The sequence below is a fragment of the Solea senegalensis genome, unplaced genomic scaffold, assembly GCF_019176455.1.
Source record: "Solea senegalensis isolate Sse05_10M unplaced genomic scaffold, IFAPA_SoseM_1 scf7180000015318, whole genome shotgun sequence".
Classification (NCBI taxonomy): Eukaryota; Metazoa; Chordata; class Actinopteri; order Pleuronectiformes; family Soleidae; genus Solea; species Solea senegalensis.
In genome coordinates, this window is record NW_025321292.1 from 64628 (window position 1) to 76955 (window position 12328).

The 12328-nt window shown below is 39.8% G+C and overlaps 2 protein-coding genes across 3 annotated transcripts; one reads left to right on the forward strand and one right to left on the reverse strand.

The window, feature by feature from the left end:
- The first annotated feature begins 2444 nt into the window (after positions 1-2444).
- On the forward strand, positions 2445-6495 carry LOC122762168 (trichohyalin). The gene is made up of 4 exons (XM_044017367.1): positions 2445-2573; positions 3379-3545; positions 4053-4458; positions 5039-6495. Exons 2-4 carry the CDS (start codon positions 3410-3412, stop codon positions 6123-6125), a joined length of 1629 nt encoding a protein of 542 aa, XP_043873302.1. The 5' UTR covers positions 2445-2573; positions 3379-3409; the 3' UTR covers positions 6126-6495.
- Positions 6496-6652: 157 nt separating this feature from the next.
- Positions 6653-12267, reverse strand: dcun1d5 (DCN1, defective in cullin neddylation 1, domain containing 5 (S. cerevisiae)). Of its 2 annotated transcripts, XM_044017369.1 has the most exons (10): positions 12184-12267; positions 11156-11184; positions 10991-11030; positions 10590-10689; positions 9589-9754; positions 9311-9402; positions 9078-9186; positions 7906-8010; positions 7694-7796; positions 6653-6753 (listed from the first exon to the last, which is right to left on the reverse strand). In XM_044017369.1, exons 4-10 carry the CDS (start codon positions 10655-10657, stop codon positions 6671-6673), a joined length of 726 nt encoding a protein of 241 aa, XP_043873304.1. In that variant the 5' UTR covers positions 10658-10689; positions 10991-11030; positions 11156-11184; positions 12184-12267; the 3' UTR covers positions 6653-6670. The 2 variants fall into 2 exon arrangements, with proteins under 2 accessions (XP_043873304.1, XP_043873305.1); XM_044017370.1 differs by lacking the exons at positions 10991-11030; positions 11156-11184.
- Positions 12268-12328: the final 61 nt, after the last annotated feature.

Below are 12328 nucleotides of genomic sequence, written 5' to 3' on the forward strand. Positions count from 1 at the left end.
TTTCTGAAACCTGAAAATGTGTTGCACATGTGAACCTAACTTAAACTGAGTGTGAGTGTGTTTCCCAAACAATTATTATTATTACAATTATTTGTAAACAAATTAATTTGGGATCCAACATCATTGGATTATACATCGGTTATAATATGTAAACCCTATATGATATCATTTAATAGACTGATATCAATAAAAAAATTCAAGGTAGTGACACAAAAGTGGTGACAAAGTATAATATTATTTTGAAGAAGTAAACAGCCATTTTTTTTTCACTTGAGTGAACTTTGACCCTAGATCACTACAAAAGTACAGAGTAAAGGTGCTCCATACTACTTGTCAAGTGCAATAACGTTAAAATCACAGACTACTAATAGATGAATTGGGATATTATGCCACTTCAAAGATTTTTTGAATGTTGACCCTGGATTACTCCAAAAGCACACAGTTAAAGTACTCCATACAATGTGTGCATTAACTCCAATAAAATTAAAACCATAAACTACTAATACACTTTTTGGATTTAATACCACTTAAAACATTTTCTTTTCAGTAGCTGGATCTGAACATAAAGTATAATTATTTAATTTTATTTTGATGGGTATTTTCCAATGCATAGAAATATATAGAGAGCCTGATGTGGACAATAAAGATACAGGTTTTTGTGAAACACCACTGACCTCTGCTGGATTCTCGATTCATTACAGGAATATCTGAACTCTGTGGGTGTTCACACTGTTTCATTAATATTCATATTTCAGTAAAATATAAATTAAAGTACAATGAACCATTTTAGACAGTAATTCACAGTTGATATTATCATAAACACTCACTGGCCACTTTGTTAGGTACAACAAATATCTTGAACCTGCAGAAGTTCAAACTGAGCATTTCAGAAACTGGGATTGGGATTTTCACATACAACCATCTTGGACCCATCACAGAGAATGGGTCCAAAAAGCAGAACATATCCAGTGAGTGGCAGATTGCCTTGTCTCATCTGGACTATTGTACTTTTCTTCTAACAAGATTCCTCAAAAACTCATTTGGAGCGCTGCAGCTGGAGTTTTTAACCACTTTTAAAGTCTTTACACTGGCCTCAAGTCACATACAGAACAGGCTGCTATTCTTTACATTACATTACATGTCATTTAGCAGACGCTTTTATCCAAAGCGACTTACAATGGAATCAAGTACAATTAGCCAGAGGTGGAATCGAACTTGCGACCATGATGTCTTTGGTACACAAGGTAGGGTCTTAACCACTGACCCACTCCACTCCACTCCACTATTCTAAAATGTTTTAGGTTCAGAAAATCTTTTTTACTCTCTTTTCATTATTCCTTACTCTGGTTTATTTATGTTATAATTTGGATTTTAGGAGAATGGCCAGACTGCAAATGATAGAACAGTAGCAGGAACTCAAAGAACCACCTGTTACACCCAAGAAAACCATCTCTCAACACACAACATTTCAGCTGCAGACCACACCAGCTTGTAAGAGAAAAACTTATTATTAATTGGCTGTCTCTAAAATGAACAGCTCACATTCCAAAGCACAAACCTAAACTACTCAGGACGGTGCCACCTGCAACATGCTAATCACAAAGGCCTCGGTGTAGTACTGGCAGCCATCTGATGACACTCTTTATATTTTCGTTGAGCCTAACCTAACTGGGACAGAGGACTGATAGCTATTCTATGCAGTCCTCCCACAGTTCAGCTCACGGTATCAGCAGAGAAAGGCCTCCAAAAAAATCGTAACTCTGGGATTCACAGGCAGACTGACAGAGGATGCCCAACTATTAACGTCTACGTGTTCATGTTTGGCATTGTCTCAGTCTCAGATCTGAGCTGCTTTCAATAAAGCTTTTCAACTTAACTCATCTCTGACTCTAACTCCATCCTTGGTCGGCTCACCTAATATTCAAATCTCCGCAACACAGCTGCCATTGCTCAGTCCTCACAAATCATTAGGTGCCTGTGTATCTAACACAGTGGCCACTGTGTGTGTATATAATCAGAGTAGCTCGCGGAGGGTTCAGACTCTGAAATACTGAAATACTGCTGGAGACATTCATGGTCCGAGAAGATGAACCCTGATGACTATATCTGATCTTCTGACTTGTCCTCTAGCACCCCCAGCAGGTGTAAATCATCTACAGATCCAACTGTCAATTTTACTTTTAAAATTAGTGAAGAAATATAATATCACCACTGTGTTTATCTCTGAAAGAGATATTTATAGTAAGTCTGTGAACTTTCTGTCTGTCTGATCCATGTTTTTGTATAGTGACAGGTGAAGCAGGGATCATTTTGTGAATTTGCAGCCTGGCTGAGAAGTTCTGTACTGACTTATGGTGCACATGCTAAAAACCCAGTGACTATGAAACAACGCCTCTGTCTCTGTGATGCTATTAATCTTTAACATCATCACAGGAGAAGACATCCACAGTGTCATGTGAGGAGCTGCACTTTACACTTTGCCAGAAGAGACAGTAACATAGGCACTGACACGTCCATCTAACATGTTAGTTCACACATGAAAAGGAGAACAAGGCTGCGTTCACCTGTCGCAGGTAAATATCACAGACTTCGACGTTTGACACATTATCACAAATGATCACTAATGCACTTTAACATCTTGGTCACTGTTGGACTTTGTCTCCTACTACTCTGCACTTTACTCTCCTTTAACTTTATCTCTTTTTTATTCTGCACTTACATTTTTAACATTGTCTCTAATTACTCTACACTTTAACTTTAACGTTATTGTTACATTGTGTTATGTTGTCTGCCGAGGGACTGAGGATGTAAATTATAGCTTTGGCTCTAATCTTGCATATTTACATTTATATCGTCATTAATATGCACTGTCCCATTACAAATCAATAAATCCACAAAGATTCATATGTCGTTTGCATCCTGGACTGTTTGCTGTCACTCATGTTTACTGTGGTACATTATGACAGGGTGTGCTTTGAAAGTGCAAACCACATGGTTAAAGCATAAACCTGCACTGTTAAGTTTAGGAGTTTATTTCCTGACAGATCACATGATACTTGTATGGTAATCATTTTGAAATGGGGAAGTACAATCATGGTATTCACTAACTAGTAGCTTGGTAATAACAATGAAAAATGTATATTATTTTCATGTGAAGGTATTACACTAAAAGTAAATGTCATTACCAAGCTATTACCTGAGTATTACTTTAATCATTTACCTTTTATAGAAATATTAACATACTATGACTATGCTGTTTCTGTACTGTTATGTAAAATGTTACACCTTGGAAATCTACCTCGATATAGAATGTAAGCACATTATACGAAATTATATGAGATTTTATATCAACACGTTTGCGCGTGTTTGCGCCTCCAGGATCCAGAGTGGAGCTCATCATCTGTCCGAAATGTTAAGCAGCTGGTTAACGTTCACTGCTCTTCTGGCTGCTTCAGAGAGTCTCCTCACTGTTGCACCAACCTGCAGGGTCAAAGGTCATGCAGAGGTGGAGCTGACTCTATACTGTGGAGATGGAAAGAACAGAGGTCAGTGATCAGAACAGAGTGGTCAGTCACAGTCACTTCTCCACTTCATGTCCTCTGTTGTCAACAAATTCCATGAAAAATGTGTAATGTGTAAATTATTACAACATTCTTTGTACAACAGCTGTACACGCAGAAGTGGTTCTCACATTTCCACATCCTAGAAAGCATTCTAGGTTCATCCAATAAAATAGTAAAAATAGTAAAAATGATATGCACATCTATAATATTTGTGGCTATGAGGAGGAGGAGAGCAAGAAGAAGATGAAAGAGGAGGGAAGACGAAGCAGGGAGGAGATGAAGGTGTGAATCCTGCAGTCCCTCTAAGGCAGATGAGCAGGAGGAAAGGAGAAGGGAGGATGGAGAAGGAAGAAGAAGTTGGTGAAAAGGGGAGACAGAAAGACATTTACAGAGAATGATATATATCATTTATTAATCTTGTAGCAAGTCCTTGGATAAGAATAAAACAAGAAGCTCTGATCTCTGGTATGTACTCTTTCTCATGTGTAGGCCTGGTCCAGTACTGGCACACTCCATTTGGAGAACTGCAGACTCCAGGTTTCCAGAGTGAACTGGACCCAGTCTTCATGCGCCAGGACGGAAGCCTGGTCGTCCCCAACAGCAGTGACTTCCACAGTGGCCTGTACTACTGCCTCCTGCAGCACAGCGAGGGTGCCACACTGTGGCCATATGAGCTCCATATCATGTCTGAAAGTCAACAAAACCAAGACTATGATGAATATGAGCAGAGCAGCAGCAGCAGCAGCTGTCACCAGCTCAGGGTCAGGAGAGATGCTGAGGAGGAGGAGACAGTTGTTACAGAGCAGCAGTTTGCAGGAGCTGTGGCAGCATCAGTGCTGCTCACCTTTGTGGTGGGATTCAGTACCGGAGCACTGACCAGAACTCATGTTCTCAGGTGAGGAATGTAATGAAAGCAAAGACAGAAAAGTGACATTTAGAAGCAAATAGAAGGCATAGAAGGCAAATTACAATCTAATTAATCCCCAGCAGAAAATAAAATCTCAAGACAATGTTTGCCAGTCAAGACAGCCTTTTCCTGACTGGAAACTGTCTCTTCCAAAGTCCCAGTCACTGCTGCTTATGTGTTAGGTCCTCATGAGGTCACACTTTAAAAAAAAAAAAAACTAAAACTTTTAATGGCTCACAACAAGTAGCCTTTAGTGGTGTCACTGGGAAAAGTTGTATATGCTTTTGCACACAAACCTGGCAGACTCCATGAAGAGGAACCATTCCTAAGGAACATGAAGGGCTCATCCTAAACTTTTCTTATAACAAATACCCTGTAGTCCTTCTAAATTAGAGAGACTACTCCTTTAATGTTTGGAAAAAATCCTCATTTGCTGCAGGGAATTATAATAAAAATATAAAGCATCTAAAAAAAATTTTGTATTAATTCTAGGCAAAGTTAATGTTTGTGTCATTTGTTGATTATTAGTAAACATTGTGTGAATAACAGTAAAAACCTCTTCACTCAGGTGTTTTAGGGCATTCACTGCTAAGGTGCGATCAACTCGGCGACAACAATGCCAATTGGGCACACCAGACCACGACTCTGAGGTCTCCATGGCACCCACATACGACAACAAGACCTTTGCAAAGGGACAGGAACAGAATGATGTAACCACGACGACTTCGTCAACATCCTCAAATCCCCCTGATAAACCTCGGAGAAGCTTCAGGCTTAAACGAGACGAGGAACAGGAAACACCAGCCTATCTGGAGGGATGTGACTATGAGGAGGAGAAGAGGAAGAAGAAAGAGGAGGAATTAAGAGGAAGACAAAGTCTGAGGGAAAATCAAAAAGGGTGTGAAGAGGAGGACAGAGATCTCAGGGGCTTCTATCCATTAGAAGATGATGGACGGAGTCAAACTGAAAGAAAAGAGGAGAGAGACAGTGAGGATGGAAAGGGCATGGACGAGATGAAGGAGTGGGAACAGGAGGAGGGAGGAAGACAACTGGAGCAAATTCACAAATGGTGTGAAGAGGAGGATGTGCAGAAAGAAAGAGAGACGCTGGGTTTCAATCTACTAAAGGATGATGGAGGGAGTGAAACTGAAACAGAAGAGGAAAGGCACAGTGAGGATGGAGAGAGCAGGGTGTTTAGACAGGAGGAAGAGGTGGCAAACGAGCAGGTGAGGAGAAGGGAGGATGGCGAAGAGAACAGAGGAAAAGAGCAGGAAGAAGGAAACAAGGAGAAAGTGAGAGCTTATAAGGAGGAAGATGTTGGTGAAAAGGGCAGACAATCATCAGACGTGGATGATGAAGAGACGGGGACTAAACATGATGTCATGAAAGGAAGAGGATCATCTTCGTCTCCTGGTTCAGCCCGTCGCAGCCGCGTCATACGCTTGTACCAGTATGACGAAGAAGGCCAGAGATACTCCCACCTCCCAGACCCCTCCTCTGATGATCCAGCCCCGGCCCCTAGACTGAAGCAGCGCTCGCTCTCTCTGACACGCCTCAACACAATCATGGCTGCTGCCTCAGCTGGGCCACTGGACAGGGGGGAGACAGAGAGGGAGGATGGAGAAGGGAGGCTGCACTTCCACATGGAGATATAACAGAGACACTAGAAAATAAACATGTCGTGTCAGTTTTGTCTTCAGCCACAGACCAGAGACATTTTCACAACCAAAAACCAAGTATTACCAAGCGTATACTCAAAGGTCTGAGACTCTTGTCCTATCCAGGATGTCCATTAGCTGTGTGTCTGTTTTTGCCCGTCAACATCTTCAGTCCAAAGTAGTAATTAAGAAACAGCTCGTTACATTTCAATTTTTCTTTATTATTACTGTGAAACATCAATAAACAATACACAAAATGGGTGGGGTGGGGGGGTAATTATCAAGACAACAGATTCAAGAGCTCCGTCTTTCTCTCAGTCCTTTTTTTTCAATTTCCTTTTTCCCCCCAGAAACACTTCCTCTCTTTGTGATTCTTAACTGCAAATTAAAACAATTTCTTAAAAATAAATTCCAGTTGGTGAGAGAAAGGCCTCCTGACAACAGTTGGCCGACGTGCTCAGATGCATAGAAATGATGTCTGATGGGATGGGTCTGTAGTCCGTGTGTGTGAGCGTCATTTTCCCTTTTTCTCTCCTTCCTTCTCATGTCTGGTGTTGTGACGTTCTCTGCTCAAATGCCGACCGCGTTTTTAGCCATTCCACAAACTCGTCCAGCAGCACTGGCCCTGTAGACGGACAACAAGGAAAGATGGACAGTACGTTACAATCAGTTTTATTATATAAAAAAAAGAAACTATATGAAATTAAAAGAAATTTGTAAAAACCTAACTCGAGTCGTTTGTGATTCAGAAAATACGTCTTTGGTGATCAGCATTTATTTTCTTCCATTTTGTCTTTCATCTTTCACAATCACTGACATTTACTCTGATTGTAATCTGATTCATCAGCATCATTTGATACAGCTGAGACATTATTATAATACATTAAGCTATGAAATAACTTGTATTTTTACTTAAAAGGCACTTTTAAAAATTGGCAACAATCCACTCTCACTCTGGAAAACAGGCCTACCCTAGAAATGTAATTTAATGAAAACAATTATCAACTTAAACACTATCACCATCAAATCAATATCTAAATACCAAAACATCTAATGGCTCTTAAAGCACTCTTCACAAAAAAGAGAGAGGCGTCCACCATAACAGCACAGTTCACAGAAAACAGGCTGGGCTTGTGATGTGTGAATAACCTAAACCACTTCTTCAGGTGAACATCAGTGTATATGGGTATGTAGTAATGTCATTTGTTTTCAAGGTGCCAAACTTCAGCTACGGTCTGCTTTCTTAGTCCATGCTCGTGTCACCAGTACACGCTTTCATAACCTTCTTGTCTCATCAGCACGAAGGTTAATTTGTGTGCAAACCTCATGTAAACCACAGATGTCCTTTTTACAATAGCTTGAATCCATCATTGACATGTATAAAGTGTAACATGTATAGTATGAATGTAGGTTTAGTCACTGAGCTTCGAGCTCCACCCGCTTGTCAGGAGGTGTAAACTCAGTTCCTGGAGTGACTGAGCAGCTTGAATACTTTATTTATTGTGTATTGATCCACATCAGCCATCTCATCCATGACCTGTGGTCAGAACAGCACTCATACTCACAAGCTCCGTCTTCATCGTAGTTACTGAGGTCTGTTGTGATGGTTCTGCTGAACTCCAGAACGTTGTACCACTGGTCCTTATTCATCCCCTTGTACTTGGACTGCTGTGGGGGGAGACAAAACATATAGGGGGAGGCAGTGAGGCAGAAACAGAAACAGAGGGGAGAAGATAACTTTGCTTTGGTTTGTCCAAACAAGAACAAAATATTTTACCTCCAGGAATTGATGAAAGACTGGGAAGAGAGACCACGTTCTGCCCAGCAGTAAAGCCAGCATGGACTTAGCCGTATCCATGTCCAAACTCCTCTGGTCCTTATCCTGATCACAAGACAAAGTCACCAAGACAAATGTCTCATGAACAAACCAAATATTAGTCCTTACAATTTCATTTTATTCCTTCAGTGTATAGAGTAAACTAGAGTATAGATTTAACTGAAAAGTACTGTAAGTAAGCAGGTCCATAATAATTAAAGGTATATGTCATATCTCGTGGTGAGACTGCGACAAAGAAGGAATCCTTCTCTCGCACTTAACTTTCCCCAGCACATCAGGGAACAACAGAGGCTTATGTATACAAGAAACAAATGTCTTTCATCGTGGTTTTCATAGTAAGCTTCTACTTTAAAAAACATGCTCTGCTGGTTTGTCCATTTGGGCTTCCTTAAAGCAAGGCACTTGCTTGAGAAAGAGGCTCATTCTTGAGCCACTAATAACAAATATTTCTATTTTAAAGCAATTGTACAGTTATACAAAGGTAGTATCTTGAATTTATACCACTAACCCCTCTACATCAGTTTATAATCTGCTTCAATGTAACACTACCAGTTTTGATAACCAATTAATCCACGTGTTTTTTTTTTTTTTAATAAAATAAAGTTTCAATTTTGTATACAGATTATTCAATCAATAATGGAAACACAGGTTAATAGCAGATGTAATGGTCAGCATGAGATTGAGTCTTAAAGCAGACATCAAAACACAGCACAGCCGTTTGTTAATAATATGACCAGACAGGATTTAACAACAGAGGCTCTGCTTTTACTTTGTTGGTTGTTGCGTTGGCAACGGTCAACAAATAAAAAGCAGAAAAACAATACTACAAACAAAGTGATGGACAAGTTCCAGCTGAGAAACTTTACCACAGGCTGTAAAAAGTTTTCATTGACATCTCAGGTTCAAATTGACAGCAACCTTGTTTCTTCTCTTATGACACACTCAACATCAACAGTGGACTAAAACCAGAGCCAGCAGTGATGTCATGGGGTTCTGTACCTGTCCATCACTGCAGAGAGGGCAACAGACTAAGCCACTGTATGGTCAGCCAGTGTTTTCAACTGCTCTTTATACAAACACATGAAGGAAAAAAAAGAAGAAAGCAAACTTACTCTGGAAAAGTCGAAGGCGTATCTGTAGACATTTTTGAAGACCACAGAGTCGTTGAGTTCACCACGCAAGTAATCCAGTTTGCTCCGTAACCGCTCTGTGCTGTCACACCTGCAGGTGGGAGAAGAAACAGCTTAGCAGTTTGTACAACACATCTATGACCTGAATGTGGAAGATTAGAACACGACAAAGTATCTTTTCCAATTATTTTTTCATCCAAATTAAATGAGCTTACTGTAATACTGTCATTCCCCTGAGCCATTCTTCTTTGGTGAAGAAACCCATACTTGCTGCTTCTAGATGCCACGCTAAGACTAACATGATAATCTGAAAGAAAGAGTTTCATCATGTTAGCATTATACTTTATTGCTCAAGTCAAATTTGTTAGTTATAGTTTACAACTTTAAACAATGATCTCAAAACATTACAATACTTCATTTCAAGATTTTGGAAATTACAATTTTTTGATTTTGGAGTATCCCTTGGACTAGTTCAGTACGTGCAGCCACTCACATTCTCTGGTTTTACACCAATGTCTTCACAGAATTTCTCCATGGCCTCTGGACCGACAATCTTGTCAATGCCTGCGTACTCGTGGAACCAGGCTAGGCACTTCTTACTGGAGAAAACTTTCTCACCACTGATCGGCCTCGCACCACGGATCTGAGGTCGAGCGAAACTGCAACAAAATATCCAACAGTTTTAAATGCACTTAGATGAAGAAAGTCACTATATAAGGGCACATTAAAACCAATCCAAACATCATTTTAAATGGCATGGCATTTTAAATGTTTTAATTAGTTAAGCGCAAACATTTGGTAGCACACACAGTACTGTGGAAAAACCACCATTAAATTTCTGGTTTTTGATTCATCATCTCCTGCTTTATCCTCCGAACGAGGGAAGGTTTGCTGTTTTAATAACACTAATGATCATAAAACACTAATGACCATACGATGATATTTTCATTGTGTTCCATTCACTTTATAAAATACAGGAAAGGTAGTTTTAAAATAATTGAAAAACAAACAAAACAGAACTCTTTTACAGACAAGAGGGTAATGATGCAGCAAAGGGCTGCAGCTACAGAGGAACCAGCTCTACCTACAGAGCTATCCAGTCCTCCCAAGAGGTAATGTATGTTTCCATGTCCAAAAATAGGTGAAACCAATAAACCCAAACCAGAAGACGTGTTTGCCTGGACTTGGACTCTTCTCCTTACTTCCCCAACACACAAACACATTGCAGAGGAAAATGAGAAGGTGAGGGGTTCTGCGAATCTACTGCCAGATGAAACGCAATACGGCCAGTCCTTTTTCAAGACACTGCAGGTTCAACCCCAAGCTGTCCACTCCAGCAAAGAGCTTATGACTCATAAGCCAGTCATTAGGAGTTGGACTCATGTGCTGCAAAGAGCCATCCAGGAGCTAAACTGAGCTGTACACTACAAAACAACTGACAAACATGGAGGACAAATACAGCGAGTGAATGTGTATATATGTGTGTGTGCTTACCTTGTAATTTTACACTTCTGCTCATGATCATCTGCATCGGGGAGTTTTCTCTTCTTTTTCACAGGCATCACTGAACCTTTAACGGGCTTCACTAGCTGGGCTGCACAGGGAAAAAACATTTATTTTACAAATCACACGTTGTTAAACCAAAAATTAATCATCTGCTTAATGACATGATGATGAAAGTACTGGAAAACACACGTTCAGTGCATTTTTTAAAGGCGCAAAATAAAAAAGCTTTGAAAAGGATTTGCAAATAAAGTAATCTCCCAGTATTTTATTTGATATAGTAATATTTTTAGCACAGGGCTCTTCCTCAGAGTTGCCATGTTAAGAAAAACACTGGTAGCATCATAAATATAATAATAAATATACACAAAAAATATAAATGCAGGTCATACCTGTGTATTTATGCCTGCCTCCATTCAGCTCTAAGATATTCTAGAAAAAAAGGCAAGGGCTTGATAAGGCATTAAGACATCAACGTAGTGCACACATAAAGTATATTTATGCTGGAGATAAGTTTCTGAATTTGATTATGTTCAAAAATTAACACAACAACTTACGAGCTTGTCCAGTGTTTCTGTTAGTGTGTCTGTAGAGACATAAGAGAGTGAGTTATTTCTTAACATGTCAAGTCAAAGAAGGGTCCCTAACACATGAGCAAGACCTAACTTAGTGTGTGTGTCCATTTCCTTCAAAACGTATATATAAAAAAAAATCTGAAAATTGTTGAATGCCACTGCAAATGCAGGAGATCATTGAGCAAGTACAAATAAGGCTTGTAGATTTATTGAAGACTTACAAGCTCATTTGGCAACTGCTTCAAAAACATTTGGTGAATTATGATGTGAAGGACACAAACTACACAGACATCCTGCAGGAGGAGCCAACAATCACATACACTGCCACAGGAGAGAGAGTTTCATACCAAACAGACTTGGTTATTTGAACCACTCTGTCGGGTCACATCCATATCCAGAGATCCAACTGGACTATCTAACCTTAAAATACATTTTCCCATTTCATTCTCCATGGTCCCCATATTGTAATCGTGACACGCCCATGAGTAGTTTGGAAGATTACAACTACGCCACTGTTAAAACGGATCATGTAAATGAACAACCACATACAAATTCAGCCAAAAAAAAACACCATCACGTTCACGCATTAAAACTAAAATATAATACAACATAATACATAAACAGTAAATAGGTGAAAGTCGCCTGGTTATTTATAAAGCTAGTTACCGTCAACGATTACATACCAATAATGTCACCGTTAACCAGGTTAGCATGACGAACATAGCATTAATGAGCATATCTTCCATCTATTGGTAGGGAGTTAGGCACGTTAATTTAAATTGAAAGATAAAACGTGGGTTGTTAGATTAGTTTAGCAGTCTTCACTGCGGGGACTCTTCTTTTGTTTGTTAGATCGGCGGGTCTACGGTCAGAGCTAGGCTGCTAACGTTAGCTAATATGTCAACAACTGCTCGGCATATCCACAGTCCTCACTCGGTCAATGATAAAAACTACTTTTCGTTTTAATAATCGACTCTGGAACAAGTCGAACTAATTGTTAAAACACTTACTTTAGTGCGATTCTTATTTTCACCGCCTGCGAAATCACTTCCACCTGCTTCTGCGCCGGGTTTACGGCTGTCTGTCGCCGGTACTTCCGGGGTAGTGGAAGGTACCATTAATTTATGGGAACGTTGTGTTAAAGCAACGATCTCA